We start from the raw sequence: 25949 nt of genomic DNA on the forward strand, positions 1-25949 counted from the left end.
AAATATCAATTTAAAGTAGACAAAAGCAGACACTCTGAAAGTGTTTAAATACACTCCTTAGGAGTTTAATTAAAAATTGTAAATTTGCTCTGCATATGTAACTGAAACATAAAAAAAAACAGCTGGAGAGTCATTATAATGCGCTTATATAGAATACTGTACATTTAAATAATTTACGTGAAGTTCCATGAAGTTGTTGATCATCTCATTTTTGAGGTTTGCGCTTCAGTGCCGCTGAGTTCCTGGCACACTACAACTGTTGATCTCATTGGAGACCAACTGCAATATGTTTTATGATTAAAATGGAGTGAAAATTTGACTTATTTCAGAATCTAGTCAAAAAGATTTTACCTATCATTTCACACATCTGTCAAATCCCCAGAGAAATCAATACACACCAGAAAAACAATGTTAAGCTTCAAAAGAGACAACCGATGCATGAACTGTACATACTGAAGGTTTTATTCAAATTACAATGCATCTGATTAAAACATCAAATATACAAACATTGTTTTAGACAAAGTTCGATAAATTCAGAGGTTCAGTAAGTCTCAGTGATTGCTCTAAAGGTTAAATGATTCAAGTACTTCATTTGACCTGACAAAGAAAATACACAAACTGATGCATCTATATAAGGAGAGAAAGTGTCCGGTTGGACTCCAGAGGCTGTGCTTGTTCCTGAGCAAAGTATTGATTTAAGAGATACAAATGCATGTTTGAACCAGAGAATCCATTTAGGGTTGGACAGGAAACTATAATATAGCAGCTGAGGTGACTAAACCCAAATCCATTATTATATTTAAAATAAAACATATTTCACTTGAGAGAAACCATTTTAATTTAATACGCAAATCATAAAAAAATAAAATCATAATAATGATTAATCATTAGAGCTAATCATGAATCGCATGAAGAGGCAGGAACAGGTCGGTAATTTGCTTGAATGAACATTCATACACGTTTGATCTCATAAATATATGCAAACAAAGCCAGGTGATTGAGCTCAAGAGGTAGAGACTGCAAGGAAAATCCTTACTGTCCATCTTCTTTGAGTATTGCCATGGTGACGAGAATGGTCAACAACTCTCTCAGGAGATAGAAACGATGATAAAGAACAACGTTTACAGCAACTACTTGTCAGTTTAATCATCTAAATAACACATTTTTTAACTAAAACCAATATATTGTGGGAAAAAGGTGAGAGAAATGAATGACTTTTGATACACTTTCATGGTTACATTGTATGATAAGAATTATAACCGCCTTTTTGTCAAAAGCAGCATCTGATCTGGAACTTTACCCAGAACACGACCAATTTAAAGCCAACACAGGGGTGTCCAAGTTGACATTTGCTACATTATATATACTGTATTTTTCATGATTGTATTCTGTGAGTGAACAAACCGTTCTCTGAACAGTTATACGTTTCAGTTGGAGTGACTGGTGTTTCCATGTGTGTAGTATATAGGGGGAGGAGCACAGGCATCCACCAAAGCTAAATAAGTAGATATTAATACTGCGCAATAAACCAGCAAGTTTTTATACGTTAGTAAATATCACCTAGTACGACAGACTCAGTGCCAGTAAACAGTAATACCTTCACGCTTGTGTGTGAACGTTCTAGAACATACAGAGCTACCAAAGTCACCTACACAATGGATTGTTGTGTATCGTTTGTTGGAGATAAATGATCCCAGCTACCTTCTAGTGAAAGTCAGAGGTTCTCGCTGGGCTCACAGGGTTTTATTGTAAGTTGTACCTTTAGATCTGTTCATTATGTTGTTGCCTTGCTGAAATATAGCTTGGTTTGAACAAGCACAGGTTATTAACAGCTAATAATACGAATAATAAAAGTTATATTCTCCGCTTCAGCAAACAAACAGCTTTCAGGGCAATAAGTAATTAAGTAGGAAAATGACAAGTTCCAAGCATTATAAAGAGTGTGTTCTCGTGTTTTTTCCTTTTGTAGCTGCAACTATGTTTATTTTGTGGAAAAAAAAAATCTGCAACTATGAAAATATCATGTACATTTCAGGGGTGTTGTTTCTTTTTTACATAATACTCAACTCATACTTAATATGAATTAAACCTGGTTTCCTATCCATTTAAACATACACAGCATTTTCAGCCGTGTTGTTGTCTATGAAAGATAATTTCAAAGTTCTGTGGTAATTATTGTGACACGCCTGCAGAAATGGAAAATGTCTGCTGCAAAGTAAAACCACAGGCCATGTCCTTCTTTACAAAAGGTGCTTAAGTTACAGAGGAAATCAGAAAAATTGGATTTACTTAAACAAACATGACAGACACACATGACATGAGACTAAATTAATTAGTTTAAAATGATGTTAATCATTGAACTGGTTAAAATTTTCTCACTTTTAAAAGTATTAAAACAAATGATATATGATTCAAGTCTTTTAGATTGTCCTGTCACTGCTGAACACAGCAGATTTTGTTCTCGCAGGTCACTAAATATCTGACCATGTGATTTTAGAATGGCATAAAATGAATCAAGGTGAAATACCTCACTATCTAAAAGTTTATCAAACTTGACATGAGTCTCAGGATCTTTGGCCAATTCATTTGAACGTAGTAGAATGGGACAGACTGTCTAAAGTATTTTCCACCATAACTACAGCCTATGGTCTGGATACTTTAAATATTGGATAACAAATTGAGTTTTTGTTTTGGGCCCAAATTATATTTCCGTATTCACTGGCATTTGATGAAAAAAGGGTCTGCTAGATTTTTATTATCTGTTGGTTCCATTGCATGCATTGTATGCAGTGCAGTTGCTGAGTGGCCATGAGTTATATTCAATTGAATCAGAGCAGTTCCACTTTTTTGGATTCAATGCTGACCGAAATACTCTTTGTGTCAAATTGGATCCAGCACATTAAAAAAATCTATTAACACCTTATACAGCTAGATGGGCAAATCCAGGTTCTGGTTTTCATTGTGTGTCAATGCTCAGTGTTGGGAAGGTTAAGTTTCCATGTGAACTAAGTTCGCCTCACAAATTTTAAAATGAACTAGGCGAGTTCCTGATCTTTTCCTGAATTTCATCACTAAAATATATTAACTAGTTCATAGTCATTTTTTCTATATTCTACTATTCATGGTCAGGCTCCTCCTTACATCAGTGATCTGATCCAGCCTTACACCCCAGCTCGGGCTCTGAGGTCTGTGGATCAGAATCTACTGATGGTTCCTCGCACACACTTCCAGACCAGAGGAGAGAAATCCTTCCAGGCTGTTGCTCCTAAGCTTTGGAATGCACTTCTTCTCCCTCTGTGTTTGATGGAGTCTACTGACTCCTTCAAGAACCTTCTTAAGATATTTTTATTTGTGCTTTTCCCTTACTTTCTGAACAGAAAGTATATACTTTAACTGTATATTGTTTTTGATTGTTAAAGCGCTTTGTGACCCTGGTCTAGAAAGATCTTTACAAATAAACTCCACTTACTTACAAATAGCTATTATTTTTCAAATTGATTGCCACAGCCAATATAAAACTATAGACATCAATTATTTTATCGTTACGTGTGAGACTTCATCTTAATATCAGAATCAAAAAACATTTAATAACAGTATTGCAAATAAAAATCAGGGATTTTACGTGTTTTGGAATACAGTGTTGAAGAGAATTAATAAAATAAATCAAATGAGATAAATAAACCTCAGTAAAAATACAGTACTTTCAATTCATGTTTGTCCAAAATATATGAACCATTTCATTTGATTACCTTGTTGCTTTTATTTTGGCTCCTATACTTTTTCACATTATTATGAGAAAATTAAGCTACTTGGACAATGGCAGTTTGCAGCCTTCTTTTGCAGCCTTAACATTCCATACCAACTGTCAAGTGATGTTGATAAACCATTAGCAACTGCACGGCTCAGCAGACCAGTGGAACCAAGGGGTGAGCAGGAAGCCCTGGGCTAGCACGTCTCTTTAGTAAAAGCACTGCAACCATATTGGTTGAACTGAAGGAATAAGAAAGCCATCAGTCCACACACACACACACACACACACACACACACACACACACACACACACACACACACACACACACACACACACACACACACACACACACACACACACACACACACACACACACACACACACACACACACACACACACACACACACACACACACACACACACACACACACATACATACATACATACATACATACATACATACATACATACATATATATATACTTCTTTATGATGCAGGTCTGTTACATGTTGGCATAAAACCTGGAAGTGACACTATAGATATTTAAAACATTCTGATTGGTCAAAAGATACTTGTTTAAAACACACTTCCTCCCTCATATTTGTTCATACACACCAAGGATGTGATCAATGCTCTCCAGCTAACAGACATCTAGAAGACTTGGAGCCGCTGTGGTCGTCCCTCCTCAGGAGATGGTCACCAGCACAGTTGTCATTCCCACACCAGTGGGGACGGCGGCATCTCTGAGGGTTGAGCCACTGTAGAGCTAGAACATGCAATCGTGCACAAACGCAGACACAACAAGACACATACAAAAACAGAGACAAAACAAAAATGAACAACCATCATTGATTTCACTCTATAAACAGTAATGGAACCTTCATTTCAAATATCTCAAGTATTGGCTATTTTTGCCAGCCATTATTAAAGGGCGAAATCTAAACGATTCTCATAAAAACATACAGTCATGTTTGGTGATGTTTAGTTGAAAAAGAAAAGCCACAAAGCCTCAACTAAAAGGTGAGCTTTTTGAAAGGCTGATTTAAAGAGATAATAAAATATTTGATCACAAACGAAAATAATTTTTTTAATGGTCAGTTCAGCACAAGAAAGTTTCACGACGGGTCAAATCAATTGATGACAAGATTGCAATTGACTTCAACAATCCTTTGGGTTCTACACATTTGTGTTGGATTCAATTAAAGACAATATCTTTGAATTGACCTTGCTGTAATGAAGGGAGTTGAGCTCCACAGTTGGACTAGGAGTTAAGTTGAAGGGGGTCTTCCATGACATATCTGTCATAGTTGAGAGACCATACAAAAAATAATTTTAAAACCTTTAAGAAAACAACAGTGGGACTTGCTTGGGTGTGATTGTGAGTGACAGCCTGTCCAAGCTCCACCCAAATAACTTGAACACCATTTTCGAGAATTAGGTTTTCCATCGTGCTCCACCAATGGTCTTACCACAGATCAAGAATTTTTGTGTGTAACTGCTCATGTAAGCTGCAAATCGTGAAGTTCTTATGTACTCGAATCCTGTTGGATTGCGAGTAATTTACTGGGAGACAGCATGGAGAGCATACTGCTTCTGCATTTGAAGAGATAGTGAAAGAAAATAGGATTCCTCAGAAGACAACATCCATCATTATAAGAAAGCTGATGAAATTAAATTCACTTTCCAGGTCAAGATGTCAAAGCAGGGATCTCTTATAGGGGAAAGAGATGAAGAGGTAGTGACCATTATAAGAGGACTTGGAATCATCATTGTCAAAAGATGAAGGTTTTTCCTGTTGCTCACTTTCTTTGCAGCTAGTTGTGAATGATGGCATGAAGCAAGTAAGATACAGTTCTCTTGTCATTAATAAAGTATTCTGCTTCACAACAGTTACATAGCAGCTAACAGGATTCATACGTAGACAGTTCCAGAGGAAAATACCACACTCTCGAACAACATTCAAATAGGGTTGTTACCTGATAAAGCTTTTGAAAGCAGATGATTGAGGGTTGATACAAAGTGGCACTCGACTTCCCTTCTGCTGTTCCAGTATGAACTGATGGATGATCTCTAGGTAGACGATAGAAAGTAAGAAAGTTGGTATGGAGTTCAAAAGCAGAAAAATCAAGAAGTGGAGAGTCTAGGTCAAGAACGGGGAATTAAAGTTAATGTTAACATAGACTTCTTGAGGAAATATAAAAGAAAGAGAAAAAGATGGTTGAGCTCACTATTGTAACAACACAAATGAACAAACGGCGCTCAAAAATGTTTTGCAAAGGTGTGTTTATGTTTGCTGTGTTTTCTCTGGTTTGATTTTTCTTTTGTTTCTGTGTCTTAACCCTTACTTTTAATATCTGCCATAAAAAAAGTCCTTGTTTAATTATTACACATTTCGAAATGAGACTGAATCAAGTGAAGAAAAAAAGATCTTACCTTTAACTTGTCTCACAGAGCTCATGTTTTTTTCAAAACCGTCATCAAATTTAAGATCAATGACAGGCTCAAAATCACTGGTGTAGACACGACCAGAAGATGTGGTGTAACAGCATTTGCACATGCATGTGTGGTAGCGCAGCCTGCCATCATCCAGGTATGGGTGTGCCAGAGCGTCTTTGGCTGAAATCCGCTTCAACTACACAACATAGAGAAACAAGAAGTAGTTAACATTCTTTGAGAAAACTGTTCAAATATAAGCTTTTGCCAGTTTTCTTTTACTTTAGTCAGAGTTAGTAAAACGAAAACAAATACAATATGAATATATATATATATATATATAAAAGTTTGCCCAGTGACATAAGGGTCTACATTTTAATGGCAGGTTATTTTAACAGTGAGAGACAGAATATCAAAACGAGACTTAATGAACTTAATAAATGGACGTAAATATTAATATATATGCATGATTGGAACTTGAAACTTCTTCATTTCATCCAGTTTATCTACAAACTTTATTATGTACCAAACTACCACTTACAAACGCTTTATCAAAATATCCCTCTAACAATCCCTTCAAATTTGGACAAAGTTCAGGCGTTCTTATAAGATCGATGATTTATACATTTTTATCCGCGTTTAAGATGTGAAGGGAATATGTTGTTCTAAAGATCTGTTTGAAAATTCTGCATTCATGTCATTTCAACAACTTCAACGAAAGTTTGATATACCAAGGAACTATTTTTTCAGATTCCTTCAATTGCACAACATGATAAAAACAACTGTACTTGGGTCCCGTTACCATACCTGCTACAAATTAAACTGGTGCTAAGCTATAAAAGAGTGACTCACCGGATCAAACACCAACATCCTGCAGAGGAGGTGGACTGCTTCATGGGTCGCTTGGCTGGACAATGTGTACAGAACAGGAAGAGATGGCTGCAAACAGACCAAGAGATCAGTTTTGAATTGAAAAAACACTGTTACATTTTTAGAATAGATTGTTATTGGACTTTATAGAATTTGCTATCAATAATCGTTTTAATTAAAATCTAAATAATAATGGAATAATGGAATCTTATTTTATGTTTACGTTTCCCTTTTCAGTTCCTGAGAAGGACATGTCTTCTACACTCCTGAGCACTCCTTTGTTTTTGTTGTCATTGTTGAATCATTTAAAAACAAGAATAAATTCAAGAGATTTAAGAGATTCAAGAGCAGCTTTATTTGCCAGTACATGTTGGTAAACATACGTGGCATTATTCCTGGTTGTGGACGACTCTGGAATTTGTTACAAATATTTGAATAATCTATAAAGTAAAAGGTAATAATGATAATAACATAATAATTAAAAGCTCAGCGCAAATTAAATGAATGGAACTGCTTGTGTTACAAGTTTTTTTAAAACAACAAACACATGTGCAGAAAGGATGACACAAATATACAAAAAGGAGATGTGTCTCAATGAATTTATTTTGCATTGATTCATGCACTCTCTTAATAGCAGATTCTTGAACTGATTTTTAATGCACACAATGGGGTAAGAGCAGCTATGTTATTGCATAGGAGCCCTAGTCTTGAGAGTAACCCATTTTAATAAAAATCATCCATAAAATATATACACTACAACATTTAAGTACCTGAAATTACTTGACTTCCTAACTTTTATCAATAGGATATTTACCGAGGAACCTTGTAAACATTCCATGTTCCGGTCACTGAAGTTTGCTATACTTTTAGGAAGCAGATAACATTGGATAGATTACCATTTCAATAGATTAACTTAAGATACTGGTCAGGGGTGGTCGAATGTTTAGGTGTGCTGAGCAATCAGAATTTTATTAAGCCTGGCAAGACTGCACTTTTAAAATTTGGATGATAAATTCTAAATACAGCTTGGTCTCTTTTCCCTTCAAATTCCATAAGAAATGTTGCAAAATATACTGCAATACCTGCTTTTGTGGTCCTCTGAGAATATGTGCACAAGCTCCTTCACATGCTGTCCTCATGGCCTCTATCGACGGGGTTCCCAACAGATCAGTGATTAAGTCCAGCTGGAAATTATACGCACACACACACAGCATATAAAATATTTATTTTTCAGAAAATTTGTTTAAAAGTAGAAGTAACAGCTTTGGCCAGCTCAACATAAAATAACAGTTTACCTGCTGTATGGGACTCTGGGCTTGGAAAAGAATGCGACGGCCAAGTAGCTCAGCGAAAATGCAGCCTACGGACCAGATATCGATGGAGTTGGTGTAGTGGCGGCTTCCCATCAGGATCTCAGGGGCTCGGTAGTACTGTGTGACCACCTCCTGAGTCATGTGACGCGACTGGTCGGACTCCTCCACACGAGCCAGACCAAAGTCACAGATCTACGAGAAATATGTGTTCAGCACATGAGCGCTGTAGCCTCAGCAGAACAGTAACAGCAAACATAAGGGAGGAAAGCATTATATGGTCTCATTAAAAGCATGGGTTGAAGTCACTTCAGTGGTCAGTGCTAACAGGCCCTCGGTTAAAAAGGAAGCATCAGTTGAACAGCTGTTCAAAGAAAAGACTTAAAAGCAGAGAGTGCCCTGAAAATAATGACACTGCCTTATGAAGCTACAAGAGCGGCTTGTAAAAGGTTTGCATTCAGGAAAATAAAAATAAACATGTTTTTAAAATGGAGACAAGAATCCACATATGCCTGCTACCTTCCAAGACATCATAAATGCTTGGTGATTGTACCAATATATTTTTCTATGTGTACCTTGGTTATATTTTCATATTCTCCAGGTCCCTTGATGAAAATTATTTATTTACGTCTTATATGTTTTGGATGTATTTATTGTATTTATTTGATTGTATATATGTATCCATTTAAACATTTTTTTAACCTGTATTTATTTGATCATTTCTACATGTATTTATGCATGCTTGTATGGATGGATGTGTTATTGCTGCTGGACAAAATCATTTCTACTCCAGGGGATGAATAAAGTATCCATCCATCCATCCATCCATCCATCAACACTCTCAGCTCTTCTGACTCGTCCTCCAGCGCCTGTTAGAAACCTGACTCTTTGTCAAACTGAAAAATGCGAGTTCAGGGTCAGTTCAGACAGCTTCTTGGGGTTTTCTTAAGGGGTTTGTTAGCCCTAGCCGGATCCTAAGACAGAGGCGGTAGATAAATTGCAGGTTCCTACTAGCAACTTTTACAGAGGATTTATAAGAGGCTTCAGTAAGGTCTCTGCTCAGAGTTAGTTAAAGGGATCAGAAGGGCCTTTTCTAACCTACCAAGGTTGCTGATCGTTTGAACTCACGCCAGGCTTGTTGAACACTGTTCCTGACTCATTTAACCTTTTCATTGTCATACAGACCTAGCAGCAAAGACACTGAGCAACTTGAACTTAAATCTTTCACGGTAACCAGTAGGATTTAGTGAAGTGAATCAATTTTCCAAATGATTACAGGCGTCATGAAGGTCCAATTTCTCAGGTTTTCCTACCTTCAGCAAACAGTTGCTGTTGACCAAAAGGTTTCCAGGTTTGATGTCTCGATGTAAAATACCAGCCGAATGGAGGTATTTAAGTCCTGAAGTTGGAAGAAAAAAGTATTAAGATCGGACAGGTCAACGCATGGTCATTGTAGTGGACAAAAAAAGTCTTACCTCTAAGAATCTGATACAAAAAAACTTTGGCGTGGTCTGAGCTAAGGGGCTGTGGTGAAACAATGATTTTGTGGAGGTCGCTTTGCATCAGTTCAGTTACTACATAACTGTTTTGGTTGTCAAGGAAAAATCAAACATGCCTCAAGGATTCAATATGCAAATTGAATAGAATCTTTTATCAATGAAATGTGAAATAACAAACTACAGTCACTCTTGTTTATCAACTTTGCAGAGAGAAAAAATGATAGAAACCATTATTGGGTTATATTGCATTATATTAGACAGTAAATTAAGATATGTAAAATAAACTGTTTAAAAACTGCTATTTGCATCCGGGAGGCTGTCAAAAAATTACATTTTGTTCTGTTGCGCAGAGAGCACTTTGGCCAGGGTCACCAATCTCCTCATCCTCCTCGAACAGCTGCATTCACAAATTTTCAACTCATCCTTATGTCAACTAGGGGTTGAAATTATTTAAGTAATAAGTAAGTAATCGGTTCTTTTTGGAGACAAACATGATTGTTCATTTTAATGTAGCTACTGGAGCTCAGTTGTCTTTGTCTTCATCACCATCTTTGTCCAAAAATAAATCTTCCAAATACCTCCATACTGTTCGTCTTTAACGTCCATCTTATATTAAGCCTCAACATGAGAGCTTTAGGCTGCAGGTCTGGTATCATCCACCAACAACAAGCCTAAAATAAAGACTAGTTGAATTTTCTTTGGAACAATTCCTCATATTTGGATGTTTTTAAGTGTCTTTTTGGATGAAAATGAAGTCCAAGACAAATGATCTCCAGTCGCTATATTAAAATGAACAAACATTTTTGTCTATAACTATAAAAATTACAGATTTCTATGAAAATGATCCAAAATTATTTGACATGAGGGTGAGTAGAAAATGACGTATGAGGTAGAATAAAGTTTGAATTTTGGGTGAACTATCACTAACGTTTTATTTATAGTTTGTTTAAATATAGCATAAAGGAAAACAAAGAAAGTGAAGATAATATGGAATTATATTTAACTTTAAAAATCAAACAGGGTTTTGCGGCTCCCAGTGTTTTCTTTCCTGTAGGAAACGGGTCCAAACGTCTCTAAGTTGTAAAGTTTGCCGACCCCTGTGCTAAACGATGATTATATCATCATATACCACCCATTGCCAATTTTTTTGCACCTATCAATGTAGGCTTTTTCTTTTATAATCATATTCAAATACTTTATTCCAGGTTTTTAGCATTGATTGATAGAATACTTCTATTTGTATAGGAGTATTTAGGATCATAGTTTGACATGTTATGCCCAAGAGGTTTGCTTGTGCTCCCAACTTATTAAAGTGGTGCTCCAGACTAACTTTTTGACCTAGAAGCACAGTGCTCCTGTGTGGAACGTTCTCCCTGATCATCTGAAGGCCCTTAAAAACCTTTTTAGAAAAGCCTTTAATTTATCTTTTTGCCAATCTTTTATTGGTGCTCTTTTGTTGTGATTATTTTTATATCTAAGTAGAACTTTGAGATTGACCTGTTTCTGTAAAGTGCATACAAATTACATTTTATTTTTGTAGATTGAATTCTGTTAAATAATACCATAACAACTATAAAATGGAGCAAATTAAAGGTGGTTGTCCTGGCAGTAAATCTTTATGTAGCCAGGGCAGAGGAGTGCTCATATCACATGAGATGCTGCTCATTTTCTGATACACATTTGAATACATACAAAACAAAAGAAGTGCTGAAGGATACATCTCTTCAAAGTAGTCCACATGTGGAGGTTGCAGAATGTCCAGAGCAGAAAGAACCTGTTGAAAAGACATAGTTGTCAAGCTTAAAAGGGATAGTTTGAATATATGTATCTATTTAACAAGTCTATGACATGATATTTATTCCAAAATTCAAACTCTAAGTCCATTAAGATGTAGTTCCCTGTTGCACTGAGCATCATCCTGCACCTGGATGCACCTTCATGCCATAATGACAAACAGTCCTTTCAGCTGCTTCATGAGTTCCAACTAATCAGAAAGACGTTTTGACCAATCACTTGTTTTAGGAGTGTAATCCTTTGACGGTCAGTCTAGTGTTGCTTGTTTCCTGAATTACCTTTGAGGGCCGGTAACCTATATTTTTTGATTCGTAGCCTTTTATTATTATTTTTTCTTTGAAAGCCTTTAAGTTCAATATAAATGCTGGTATAATAGTGTATAGGTTTGGTACTATAACATAGCTAAAACTCTGCTTTAATATCCCCCTACATTACACATCAAATCCTTTTCTGTTCTAACATGACAAGTGGCTATTTTAGTGGATAAGATTTTTATTTTGTGTTTATTTGCTCTTATATTCTGCATTTGTTAATGACACAATAGATGTCAGCTGTATGCTGATTTAACTTTAAACTCATCAATTTTAGAGGGGATTTCACTGCAAACTAAAATAAACTGTGTCCAGTGGAGCAACTTCATCAGACCCTTCATCCTCTGACAAGTGAGAATCATTATTGCTTTCAGAATGTTCAAATAAATGGCCAAACTATCCACACATTTGTCAAATCCTTGCTGATCACCAGACGCTTCCTTCACTTCCTGGACCTGTGCTTGTTAACATCTATGGTTTCACTCAGTATGTTACGAAACAGCACAGACGTTTGACCCACAGAGGAAGATGGAAATGTTCCACTTACGTTGACATGTTTAAAGAAACAGAGCATCTTCAACTCCCTGAACACCCTCTTGCAAGAAACAAGGTTTTGGAAGACATTAGGCATCTTTTTTAGAGCTACTCTCTTTCCATCCCTGGGGTCCGTTACTGACCTGCAATAAAAAGGGGAAAACGTAAACATAGACGCAAACATCTGTAATATTGGAATCATTTATCCCCATAGTTTCGAGTCTTCCATTTCTATAGGCAGCATATGTGAGGTTTTTATTATCATATTGGATATCACTGTTTCAGAGAACTTAAAGATTTACTTTTGTTTGTTGGTTTTTGTGAGCATGTATTTTATGTGTTCTCAAGGAAAAATAAGGATTATACGTTATTGCTATTTTTGGTAAAAACTCATGTCCCTATTATAAAAAAATGATCGTCGATTGTTATTGTTTCGTTGACACGCTGCTTCTGATGCTCTTTGTGGTACAGCGCCACCCAGGGGCTGAATCGTTAAGTAAGTAAGTAAATGTTATTTGTAAAGAGCCTTTCTAGACCAGGGTCACAAAGTGCTTTAACAATCAAAAACAAAACGGTACACAGTTAAAATATATACTATAAAATGCCAACACACATAAGACAAACACAGGAGTCCCAGAAAATCAGGGAAAAGCAAGAATAAAAATGTCTTAAGATGTTTCTTGAAGGAGTCAGTAGATAATCAAACACATAGAGAGTGGAAGATCGTTCCAAAGCTTAGGAGCAACAGCCTGAAAGGATTTCTCTCCTCTGGTCCTGAACCGTGTTCAGGAACCATCAGTTGATTTTAACCCACAGACCTCAGAGCAGGAACCGAATCGCATACATTTGCTGCTTTTCACATTTTACACAATTTCATTCTGCTCATGCTTCATGAATGAGAGCCAGTGTGCATGCATGCCTGTGTGTGTGTGTGTGTGTGTGTGTGTGTGTGTGTGTGTGTGTGTGTGTGTGTGTGTGTGTGTGTGTGGGTGTGTGTGTGTGTGTGTGTGTGTGTGCTATAGCTGACCCTTTCTGTACTTCTGTTACTTGCAAATGTGGACAGATCAGCAGTCTTTATTCTTATTTTAAAAACAAAACCAAATTCTAATCAAGATATATGAGATAAAAAATGAATGAATACAAAGAATTGCCATTGGTGGCATTTAGTGGTAATGTTAGGACCTACCAAATATGTGCAAACATGTATGTTCCACTTGAAGATGGGAAAATATTCAACACAATTTGCAGACTCTAGACAACGGGGTTTGAACTTTTGAATTGAAATGCAAATGTCATGTTTTGAGCGTTAAATGAGGATTTTAAAACTAAGTCTTTAAGTGCTAATGAGGTTATATTTTTTGTCCAACATTATCACAACACAATTATTAGTCTGTTTGTTTTCTTTTGGAATTGCTGAACATTGAAAGCCTTTGTCAAGCCACATTTTTTTAATTTTCAAATAAAAATATTACCATTTTATTTAATTCTATAAGTATCATGCTCATTTCTGGAGAAAAAGTCTCAGGTTCAATATTTTGTCAGAATGATTTATTATTGTAATTCACTTCTCTATCTCAGACAAATAAGGATTGTTTTGACTATCAAAAGAAAATTTGACAATATTAAATTATATAGAACTTTAAGAGATCTGAATCTGCACATATATATGGTTGTTTTCAAGCTTTTAAAAGCATAACTGGGTAGAAATAGTTTAATAAACATCGCCTTCTCAGCTGGGAGGTGTGGTTGAAGGCAGGTATCCACATTTAGACACTGGCACCCAATTAGAATCCATAACAGTTGCATTCCTCTAATAACTTGTTGAGAAGTTGCTGCGTCTGCAACATATTCAGGAAATTAATGTGCAAGAGAAAAATTCGATCTAACATAACCTTTTTCTAACTAAGTGTAAAAAAAAAAAAAAAAAAAAAAATGGCAGATCACAGATTAATAATAGTAACTTTTATTGAATGTATTAATCATCACTGAACTATGTACACTGTTGCTTCTGATACATGCAACTGTGCACAATCAAAGCTCCTCATCATACAGTGAGTCTGGTCAACGTTTGCCTAAATGCTGGCAGATTTCCTGAACCTCAACATCATTCCATTTACTCCTGGCCAGGCGAAGGACATCCTCATTAGAAGAAGAGCCCATACGAGGTAGAAAAATACATTTTCATGAAGGCTGGTCACAACATTTATCATCAGCATCAGTTATCATTTCCTATCACCTCATAACAACACACCACTGGAGTCGGAACTGGCCAATGCCTAGACACGCTGGAGCGGATATTCGGGCTGGGGTCCCTCAGAAGATGCTCCCGACAGTCCATTATGTTCATTTACTAAATGCTGCCTGGAAGTAAGAAATACAAGTAATAATTAGTAACCAAAAGTTGTCAAATCCACACAATGGGTCTCATTCATGAAGTGTGAGCAGACAGGCTACGAATGGAGAGAGAAACAAACTTTTCTCCAAGTGGATTGCAGAAAAACTCAACAAAAAAAAAAAGAAAAAGAAAGTTAATCGGTTGGTAATGGAGTTTCTTCCGTTAGTTGTGAGTTGTGACAGGACAGTCAAAGTGCGATGTGGCGGATGTTGTTAATCATTCTCACATAACAGACATATCACACAATAAATAGGGAGGGATGCAAACAATTCATTAATTGTCGATTCATTGTCAATAAGAAATTTCTCGATTAAAATTAATGAATTGCAGTTAATCGTTTTTCGCAAATATTTTTTGACCCTGTAATTCCTAGCGCGTCCACGTGAGGGCGCACTTGAAGACAGACGTACTCTGACAGTATATACCAGGGGTCGGGAACCTAAGGCTCGCGAGCCAGGTGTGGCTCTTTTGATGATTGCATCTGGCTCGCAGATTTCGGCTTTTCAGATAAAACATAAAATATTATCACTTGTTTCAGGGGTGGGCAATACGTCGATCGCGATCGACCGAAGCTGTTGCGAGTAGATCGCGTGATTTAATAAAATATGATATAAGAAAATAGTAAAGAGAGCTCTGATTGGATGCTGTGCATATTAATCAAATGGTTATTGTGCCGATTGGTTGAAAATTTGATTGACATGCACAGCAGCCAATCAGAGCTCCCGCCTCTTCCACTGAACGCACGGAAAAGATCATATGAATCGAGAATAAAAAGAGCAAAACGTGCGACAGTCATTTTACGCAATTCAGAAAAACGATATAGAATTATAAGCTTGTTTTTTTTTAAATAATATATCGAACAAAATAATGCGCGTTTGATCGCTTCAGGTTCTTCTCTACGAGAGTCACAGAAACATGACGTCAGGTCCATCAAAGTTAAGCTGCAGGTTCCAATGAAAGCAACAAATGCTGGTTTTCCTTTTGTGATCGCGTCCTTAAAACACACTTGTATTAATACACCATCACATGATGACTATTTGTAAATTACCTTTATCTCACGAATGTAATAAGAATACGCAGAAACACAAACACGTTAAACAGGTGCAGGTGAGACACACATTCTAATGACGTCAGAGACGATCAGACAAAGCGATGATGATGTGAAGTTTCTGATTTATTTAACAGTTTTATTCTCGTTAAACTTCATCTGAAATTTAATTAATCCACTTGTGTGATTCATATCAGACATGTTTAAAATTAACAAATATAAACTGTTAGTTTGAATTCATGTTTTCATTTGTTTTTGTTTTTTCATGATCACAGAAATGGAGAAATTTTAGTCTTGTGCTTCCTTTAAATATGATGGACATATTGAAATGGAGGCATGGAAAGGGATGAACCCGTCTGAATTCTTTGTTGATTTTGATGAACAAAGGAAAAGGGCTTGAATTCGTGTCAAGCACAGATTCTTACATCTGAATATTATTTATATGGCTCTCACTGAAATAAATTTCCAAATATTTTGCTTTCATGGCTCTCTGAGTCAAAAAGGTTCCCGACCCCTGGTATATACTGTAGACATAAGTTAGCATTTTAAGTTTTGTATACAGTAGAAAGAACCTATTCAGAGGGAAATTCAGGTTCTCAGAAAAATTGCCGCGTATCAATTAATCTATCCTTGATCGATAAGGTGAGATTATAACTGTTTTATTTATAAACGCAATACTTAAATTACTTAAATTAATGCTAAAGGGTAATCACATATATTGTTGCATTAAAACGGCTATATTATTTATTCTAGACACTAAAGTTAAAGGGTAATAAAATATACTGTGTTTGATGTTGTATGACATCAGCACGCACCCACGCACACACGCACGCACACAGGTTTGGTAATATTACTGCATTAAAAGCTTTCTTGTTAATACCATTTTTTTTGTTCTTCAAGTTTTAAGGAAGAAAAATTCCCGATTGGTCAAAGAAGGAAAAAAAAACCCTTTTGTAACATTAAGTGTTTTAAGTTGTAAAGGAAAAGGTTCCCAGTGCGAGTTGCACCTTGACATGTTATCACATTACACACTGAGTGAAAGACAATGTTGGAATATACTATAGTTACCAACGAGGACCAACGAAAAAAAGATTAAGAAAGAAAACTAAAAGATCTTGAGGCAGATTATCTATACAAGCAAACCGATAGTCTTCTCTGTTAGATTGGGAAAGTTAAACTAGAATTAAATGATGTCTTGAATAAAAAAATGAAATTCCAAATAAAAAGACTATGCCTGAACTTGAACTGAACTCCAGCACAACAAAAAATCCAATAAATATTTGGCAAATTCAATTAAACGAGAAAAAGAAAAATCAACAATCTCCATTATAAACAACTCTAATACATCCAGATCAAACTGGATTCATCAAAGGTAGACAGTCCTCTGAAAACACAAGAAAACGATTCAATCTACTACAAATCTCAAATCAAAGCAATTCTGTCCAAAGACTTGTATATTGGGAGACACTTCTCAGCTCCCCATACCGGAAAAAACACAGACCATATTGTTATCTCGTCTAAATAAAGCCAAGAAAACAATCCTTCTGAACTGGAAGACTAAGGAAAACGTCAACAGCCGTATTTGGATGACCTTTCAATGGATTACATATCGAAATATTATATATATAGGCCTGATCAGTTGTGAAGGACACTGCCTCCTAGAGGCAGTTTTTCTTGCCACAGTGATGTTATCATAAGCTCTTGGCAAGGAACTAGAGCTGCACTGGTAGCATAGAGCAAGATTAAACCAACAATGTAAATAATAAACCATGAATCCAAAGGTTAAATCTTTGTTAATAATACAAAGATGACTCGCTTATACACAGATAAATTCACAGTTCACTTCAAACCAACTTATATTTCATCCAGTTTTTACCCTGAGCTGAAGCTTATGGAGGTCTAATAAATAGAGTTATTTAGTTAGTGTTTTTTTTTTTAAAAAAAAGGGGCTTTTCTTGTGATTTTATATTGCACGTTTTTTTTAAGAAAAGGTTTTGGCAGTCTTGTGGAACAGGTCATGTGGTGCTGTATTGGGTCAAACTGTTAGTTTGTATGTGGAGAAGATGAGTCTGTTGGATCGGAGGGGCATGTTGATGCCTGAAAAAATATTCTTTGAGAAATTGTGAAAAACATAGAGCAGGAAGGCATCAGAAAAAGAAGGTCAAGTTGGTTTTATAGTGAAAAAAAGAGACCAGCTTTTCTAAAAAAAAAAAAAACTGATAAAGAGACTATACAGCAGCTGGACGATGGGAGTGAATACAAGATTTGAACTATAGGCACGCCACTAAAACCCTCTAGAGATGGAGATAAAAGTAAGAAAGATGGGGGAAAGGAATTGATGGTGAGAACCGTTGGCCTGGAGAAAACAGTGGTGAAATTATACTGATTACATCTCATGATGGATTTGCAACGTTTCAAAGAAATACCTCTGCCATCAGCAAGAGAAGCAGGTGCATGAATAAAGTGTTTCCATAAATTGTTCAAAATAGAGGAAAAAGCAGCAACTAATAGAGAGCCACGTTCGGCACCGTTTGAAGAGGAACGTGAGAAAAATAATATGCCACAATTTAACAAAAAAACAACTTTCTGAGCTTTTTCAACAGGCCGATGAGAGGAACAACAACGGTACCGAGGTAAAGACACATGGTGCAGCGGGGTAGAAACATCAGAGGACAGAAGATCCATCAGGGGGGTTGGAGAGAAAGATGTAAAGAGAGGCAGATTTTCACTACTCAGCGATCTTCTCGTCTGGACTGCCAGAGTCAGATCTTTAAAGATGGTATTTATTTTGCTTGGAAGTGATAAACAAATGACCTGGAGGTAGTCTGGATCATTTCCTCCGCAGAATAAGGGAAGAATAAGAACCGCGAGAAAAAAGAGTGAGCAGGACCAGACGTGAGTTTAACTCTTTCAAAAAGATGAAACAACTATCGATTAATGAATAACTTGATCATTTGCATCCCTAATACACAGTCCAGTATCATTCGCAAGTGTATCTAAAGAGCTGTAGCTGAAGAGTTTTTGGAAGTATGACCAGCCGTGAACTTGGATTTCATTTCAGGGATGTTGCGAATATTAAATATAAAACTATCTTTACCGTTACCTGTTCGTTAATCTTTCCTCTGTAGAACAGAATACAAATCACAGATGAAATGATACCTGGCTGTTAACCACTCTATTGATCTCTAGCAGACCGTAAAGACTAATTCATTGTTATATACAGAAAGTGTTTCACAGGATTTGAAGATAAACAGAATCATTTTTTTTAAAAGACATGTATCGAGACACTAAAGCGTATCAAAAGATTAATGCCATTAATCTAAATGGAATCCTTTGGTGCACATTGTTATTAAAGTTCAGTATGTGACGAACACCAAAACCCCAGTAGTCTGTTCATACATTCTAGGTTGGAGTGTTCTGCACGAAGAAAAGGAAATATGCAATACCTTTGACTCTTACATTGTTGTCAACTTGATAGGTCCAAGAAGCGGAACTTCAGCAACACGGGGGAACCACAGGAAGTGTGCATGAAGCCCATGCAGATGTCCATGCAGGTCGACCATAGAGATTCAATTATTTTAAAATTCCACAGGGTGCTAGAAACAAATCCTTTCTACTGATAACTACTACTAAAGAGCAAAACATTGATTTTATTTAAACATTGTCACTGAGTTTAAACCGGCTCATAGCCTTTTCCTAAAACACTGAGCTGTAATTTTCATGAATATAACTGACCATAGGATGTCATGACATTAATATGACACGACAGATCTGGTTGATGAAGAATTAGGTTTGTATTAAAATGTTCAGTTCAATAGTTGAGTTGATTATTATCAGGATTCAATGGTGAGAACCCACTAAAAGTATTTTAAGGAGTACATTTAAAGAGATATATAAGAGGACATAGGGACTCCAGCGCTTTGATAAAAGTTTTGTAAACAATTTAACTGGTTTCTGAATCTTTTTTAAACACATATAATAATTTCGGCTCATACTTTAGAAGAGAAACGTAATAAGACAATTATTTATTCCTCTCACTGTGTTATTGTATACAAGTCAAGTGCAAGTGTGTTCATGGAAGTGTACTGGATCCAAGGTCATACTCCCTCCCCACAGAGGCAGCACCTACAAAAAATAAACACTTACCAGACGACACCAAATGCCCCATAGCCAATAGGTCTGTCGGGCTCCAGATCCAGCTGGGATGGCAGTTGGTGATGTTGCTGATAGTGGTGCTGAGCTTTGACAGAGGTGGCCGCCTGCACCTGGGCAGGTGCTGCAGCGGCTGCGGGGCCAGGAGCCTGTCCTGGAGCAGGGGACGGGAAGTAGGGCTGTTGCTGCCCGGGGTTGAGCATGACTGCTGCTGCAGCACCTGTGGAGGTATGTTGCTGGACGGCAGCAGCAGGGCCCGGATGCTGCAGGTGGTGCTGAGCCAGGGGGTGATGGTGGTGTTGCTGCAGGTGTGCTTGTGGGAGATGCTGGAGCTGATGATGGTGATGGGCCGTCAGGGTCGACGAGCCACTGCTGTAGGCGGCCATCATTTTAGGAGCAAAGTGCCATCCAATGAGGTCCCAGTGCTGGAGCAGTGACTACAGATGATCAGATTCAAAGTGGATCAAAGAAAGTTCCGCCATAACTTCTTCAGTCTGACCACAGAAATCCAAGCCATCACTGGAGATCCACGTCCATGGTGCAGGTCAGAAGCTTGGACACTAAGAACAAGTTGTTTGCATGATCTCAACTGTCAACATCAAGAAGAAGAGTGAGGCAGATGTCAAGAGCTACAAAAGATGCAGGTGTGTCAGGTGCATGGTGGAGTGAGTCTTCTAGAGGTCCTACCAAGTCCATCCAAGAGTGGTCCAGAGGGTGAGGTGAGGGCCTGCGCGTGAGTTCCCCAAAGGAAAATGGCTTCTGAGATAATCTCTGAGCGGATGTAGCGACTGATCAGATAAGAGCCAAATCCTCTCGACAGGAGCGCGTGAGTCCTGCACTCTTGGACCACAGACCCCAGAGAAGTCCTCGCACTACATCACGTTGACGCACAGCCCTGGTGAGAAGAAACATCTCAGCTCCCCTCATCCATTGACAAATACAGCAGGAGGTCGAAGAAAAAAGAAAATAAGTCCTCAAAGTTCAGAAGGACAGAATCCAGAGTCTCCTCTTCATGGGCGCCACCAGGACCAGAGTCATCGAGGACTACCGAGAGTCCAGGTCTTCGAACCAAAACACTGATTTCCGGGCCTCCTGCGTCACACAGATCTGGCGTCAGCGGAGACCGTGCGTGGACGCCCACTCTTCTGACACCCGGGTGCGTGCGCACCACAGGGGTGGGCGGGACCTCCGCTCGACCTGCGAGAGGAATCCTTCGCTGCGAACGTCGAGGCCGCTCGACCAATCAGATCACACGTACGCTTAATGACGCGGAGATTTTCCTTGATTGACACGTTTAACAGCCAATGGACGGATGGGCGCCTGTCAGTGCGCAATGCATCATGTGAAGGTGCTTTATTTACAACATCCCAGTTCATTTAACTTACATAACTTATCAGGACTGAAGACAGTATTTGTTAGTAAAAAACAGGGTGTTACAGATATATTTATGGAAGTTCAACATTGACAAATAAAACATACAATTCAAACTTGCCAGTGCATTACAAATCGCATCACACAATAAAGTAATAGTATTTTGTTCTATAAGGTCGCCTATAAAGCTTCATATATTAGAACAGCAATGCACTAAAACAAAGATAATAAATTAACGTTTGAAGTTTTTTTCAAGTAATTTCAGTCCCTGCATTTAATGAAGGACTGCCCTGTTTTTTTTTCTTTTAATAATATACTTAACTTATATTTCACATTTTTCTTAAATTTGCAATTGTGTCAAATTAACTAAATATCCAATTAATAAATTCAGATATTTATGGATTTAAGATTTTTTTTTTTGTCAATCAAGTCATCCTCGTTCATTGTTCAATCATTTTTCAAGCTCCGTTTTCTTCTTCGATACTCTCACTTGATCATCAAATAGTTCAATAATAATAAACAAATGGATGGTATAATCACACACACATGTGGAAACACTTAATGAGCAGAAGAATTGATCATATTCGCAGGTGTCCCTGACCAAGGAAAATAAAAAAACACGAGACGGAAAGACTAACGGCTAAACTTATACGTTTTTTCATACCAGTTAGAAGAGAGGTGTACGTTTTTCATCTGGAAAACTGGAGAATATGAGACATTCATCCATATGGACATAGACAAACACAAAATCTTGACCCTACACATAGTATGAGTAAGAAGTATGTTACCAGATGAAATTCAAATGACTTCTTGTTGATCACAATAGTTGTTGTAAAAACTCAACTTCCCGAGTGAATTAAACATATTAAACCCATCATGTCATTCCAACATTGTTGGTTCAAGTTTGAAAAACTGATGAGCTACACTCAAACTGTCCAGTGTCTTGAATGCATTCTTCCACTGATCTCCCACTTGCATAAATAAGGGATCGATTTAGACCAGGGGTGGGCAATTTGAAATTCTCCGAGGGCCACATTCAATTCTGTGAATGTTGTTAGGGGCCATCAAGCAAAAAGAAAGACCAGAAAATCCCTCAAAACATTTATTAAGCTAAATAAGCTACAATTGTATTCTTGTATATATGAGTTTTTAAAAAAACATTTCAACTAACTTAAAAAAAAAGTTTTGAGGGATTAATATATACTCGAAAAATTACACACAAGAAAGGAGGTAAAAAGTAAATAAGTGTGAAAATGTAGACGAATAATAAATACAAAATACATTTGATAATGCATTAGAACCATTTGTACATGATCATACTTTGACATTACGAGGGCCGCATAAATGCAGTCAAAGGGATGCATGTGGCTGTCCAGTTCTGGTTTGGACCATAGTAGTAAAAAAGACAGTTATGTCTGTCCTCAGAAATGAAGCCCAAAAGGTGAGGAGGATAGTCTGAAGAGACCAACTGTGACCAGCTAGAGCATGTCTGCCTTCTTTCTGGAAGGAAGCAACATTTAAAATGAGTAAAGCGCTTAATCAGCCCTTGAAGTTCTTATAGGGCCAATAATAATATTAATTTCTGAATAACTACTTGGCACCAAAGGTTCAGGACTGGTGTACATATTAGAACATCTTTATCAACTGATTCATTGAAGGTCAGAGTGGATGAAGGTTTTGGTTAAAACTAAACATGATGAAACTTCGCCCTGATCCAGAGAAAGTAACCCTTTCAGCTAACTGAGGAGTCCTTCCCTGGGTTAAGGTGTCTACATAATCCCTTACAGCTGTTGTTGCGTTGTTATTTTACTCAAGTTTATTATTGGCTTCCATTTTATTGTTCTTGGTTGGAACAGCCATGGGGGTTTTGTACCGTTGTACGTCATAAAAGCATCTTCTGCATGATGATGTCAAGTAAATCTCAACATTTAATACGACAGTCTCTCATACTTTTAAATGAATTGAATGTTTTACAGAAGCTTTTTTTTTTTTTTTAAATACTCAAAAACGAACTATATAAATCGGATAAAACAGTTTTATGTTGATGGCCACCAATGATCTCTGGTTTACTGTTAATAGGAACTTGTTTACAGATGTACACAGACTCGGAGGTTAATTCAAAATTGAAGATAAAATAACAGCTTACTAATATTTGTGAAAAGCAGCACCCTTGATTGAAATTCCAAATTCAACACCTCTGAGCAAAACATTTTATTACCAACACTGGAATAATTTTATATTAATACACGGAAACTAACTGCTTTACAAAAACAAAATGATACAATATCACAACTATGTACAGTGTAGTAAATATACCATCTCATTGTACACAAATTATTTACATTATCACACATCCTGCATTAAAAACAAACTGGGACTAAAATTCTATAGACATTAGATTTTGCATTATATCAGCTAAAACATGCCACATTTTGAGGTTTTCCGTCTTAACAAACCAAAAATTCAGTTTTCAAATTAGTGCAAGTCAACTTTCTTTTTCAGAGGTCAGGGAGAAACACCAAACATCAACCAGGAAACACGCCCACCTGGTATTACAGCTTCAGCCTTCATTTTTTTTTTTTCAATTTTACCATTTTATTATTTTAAAAAGTGCAAACATGGATCCTCGGGCAGATGCTAGGTACAACAGCTAAGAATACCTAGAGTTAATGATCGGAAAAAGAGTTAAGTCCGGCTCATAATGGTGAACAATTCTCACTGGGATTGAATATTTTAGATGCTTCACTAAATGTGCCCAGTTTCTTGTAGACCCCATCGATCATGTCCAGGGAAGAGTGTTGGTTGCATGGTTGGTTCTTCATTTATGTTGGGAGAAGATTACAGATTAGTTTGGATTATAATAGACATCATGTAATTAAGCCATAGATTGTGTTCGTCACATGACATAGCGCTCTGTTTTTCTGAGTTCACTGAAATAAAAATGGAGCACAAATAAAGAAACCTAAGACTGTCAAAAGCAGTAAGAATAAATAAATTAAATAATTTGTCCCAGCAATGTGTCAATTGCTGGTTTCAAAAGAACTTCTCCATTCATTAGGACAAAGTTGTAAATTAGTGGATGGAGGCTGGGTCGTAGACAAATAGGAGTGATTGAAGATTATTGCCTATAACTGCAATCTAGACATAAGATGTTCAACAATGTCAGAAGTGGGGAAGAAATCAAATAAAAAAAGAGCTGGGAGTATTTACACGTGATGGACAGGCGAGTCTATCCAACTATACAGGTTAAATGGGTGATTGTACATTTGTATGGTCCGAGGCCAGTGGAGCCTCGGCAGGTGGACGGCTCACCTCTATAATTAGTACCTGTTCTTTTCCAAGCAAGGTTTCACATTACAAATCGTACATTTTGAAAACCCTGACGAAGGCACACAATGGAGAGCACGTCAACATCTAAATAAGCACAAAGTACTTGGTACACATTATCCTTCTTTTGAAAATAGAAACAAGAGACCACCCATCACATCCATACACACACTCTCACTTTGCAAGCTTACACACAAGCACACATGTCATTTGGTCCATTTAGGCTGAAAAAACACATTGCGACAAAGGTCAGGGAGGCGACACTTTTGTCTAAGGTCCTATGAACCTTTGAGCAGCATTGTCCGGTGATGGCAGAAACTGTCTCAACCTCATTCCTCATCCCCAATGTCTTTCACTTATTACAAAACAGGTTCCCCAGGTCAACACAACATGGGTGCAAGATGAGGAGGAAATAAGAATAAAAAGTTGGATAAAAAGTTGAGTGCAGTTTGAGGTATGATAGGCAAGTGATGGGTGGGGTGAACATCAGACGAGCTTCTTATTACTGGGCCCCTTGAAGCTGCCAGCACTCCGTTGCTTCTGGACCTGACTAGCTGAACCGTGACGGGCTCGACCACTGCTGGAAAGAGCTGCACTGGGGGACAGTTGCACATTGTCTTTATCAACGCCTATAGGAAGACAAGGATTAGTCAGGGTATGTAGACAAATATAGTTCTTCTAATTCACAGCAAATATGAAGAGCTAATAGACAACCAGTCAAGTCAGTAAATCAAGTCTTTTGTGGATATCCAAATGGGGTAATCCTTAATGTGAGATTTTTCGGTGTGATACTGAGCTTCCTTAGTTAAAAATAGCCGGCCCCCCTTTCTTAGTATCATTTGTATAATTAACATTCTTGTTGTTGCTCTTAATGCTCCACCCAGACATCCCAAAGATGTATGATATATTTGAGAAACTGTTTCTTTGTTCCTAAACATACTTTTGAATTGTAAACATATTTGTCTGTGTATCTGCTCAGGCATCTTTGTGTGTGTTTTTCAACAAACATATTTTGGTGTATAAACACCATATAAATATAAAATATAAAAATATATTTTCTAAACAGGTGTATGTTTTTTACCCTTGTGTTGACTCTGGGTCAAGATGAACGACCTTCACCACAGCATTAGTATTTCTGGAAGCCAGAGACAA

General features: G+C 37.2%; 2 protein-coding genes across 6 annotated transcripts in view; both read right to left on the reverse strand.

Annotated features, from left to right (window-relative positions):
• Window positions 1-482: 482 nt before the first annotated feature.
• nlk2 (nemo-like kinase, type 2) lies at window positions 483-21217 on the reverse strand. Of its 2 annotated transcripts, XM_087795161.1 has the most exons (11): window positions 20094-21217; window positions 12518-12647; window positions 11584-11639; window positions 9842-9948; window positions 9680-9765; window positions 8352-8561; window positions 8139-8240; window positions 7039-7125; window positions 6187-6385; window positions 5730-5823; window positions 484-4519 (listed from the first exon to the last, which is right to left on the reverse strand). In XM_087795161.1, exons 1-11 carry the CDS (start codon window positions 20486-20488, stop codon window positions 4465-4467), a joined length of 1521 nt encoding a protein of 506 aa, XP_087651287.1. In that variant the 5' UTR covers window positions 20489-21217; the 3' UTR covers window positions 484-4464. The 2 variants fall into 2 exon arrangements, with proteins under 2 accessions (XP_087651288.1, XP_087651287.1); XM_087795162.1 differs by lacking the exon at window positions 7039-7125 and having other exon boundaries at window positions 483-4519.
• Window positions 21218-23666: 2449 nt separating this feature from the next.
• nf1a (neurofibromin 1a) overlaps window positions 23667-25949 on the reverse strand; it is a 49619-nt gene continuing 47336 nt past the window's right edge. For 3 of the 4 annotated variants that reach the window (XM_087795035.1, XM_087795036.1, XM_087795034.1), the window contains one exon: window positions 23667-25426. In XM_087795035.1, coding sequence (XP_087651161.1) covers window positions 25284-25426 — 143 coding nt within the window. In that variant the 3' untranslated portion in view covers window positions 23667-25283. The remainder of the gene's footprint in view (window positions 25427-25949) is intronic. The other variant, XM_087795037.1, reaches the window with a different exon arrangement.

Source organism: Callionymus lyra, chromosome 7, assembly GCF_982586985.1.
Source record: "Callionymus lyra chromosome 7, fCalLyr1.hap1.1, whole genome shotgun sequence".
In the NCBI taxonomy this organism is placed as follows: Eukaryota; Metazoa; Chordata; class Actinopteri; order Syngnathiformes; family Callionymidae; genus Callionymus; species Callionymus lyra.

Bases quoted from the DNA above. Each gene is read 5' to 3' on its own strand.
- nlk2 (XM_087795161.1), bottom strand. From the start codon at position 20,488: ATGATGGCCGCCTACAGCAGTGGCTCGTCGACCCTGACGGCCCATCAC. The intron at 12,648-20,093 runs GTAAGTGTTTAT...TTTTTATTGCAG, and splicing joins GGGGCATTTGGTGTCGTCTG to GTCAGTAACGGACCCCAGGG. The intron at 8,562-9,679 runs GTAGGAAAACCT...TATTTCTCGTAG, and splicing joins ACAGCAACTGTTTGCTGAAG to ATCTGTGACTTTGGTCTGGC.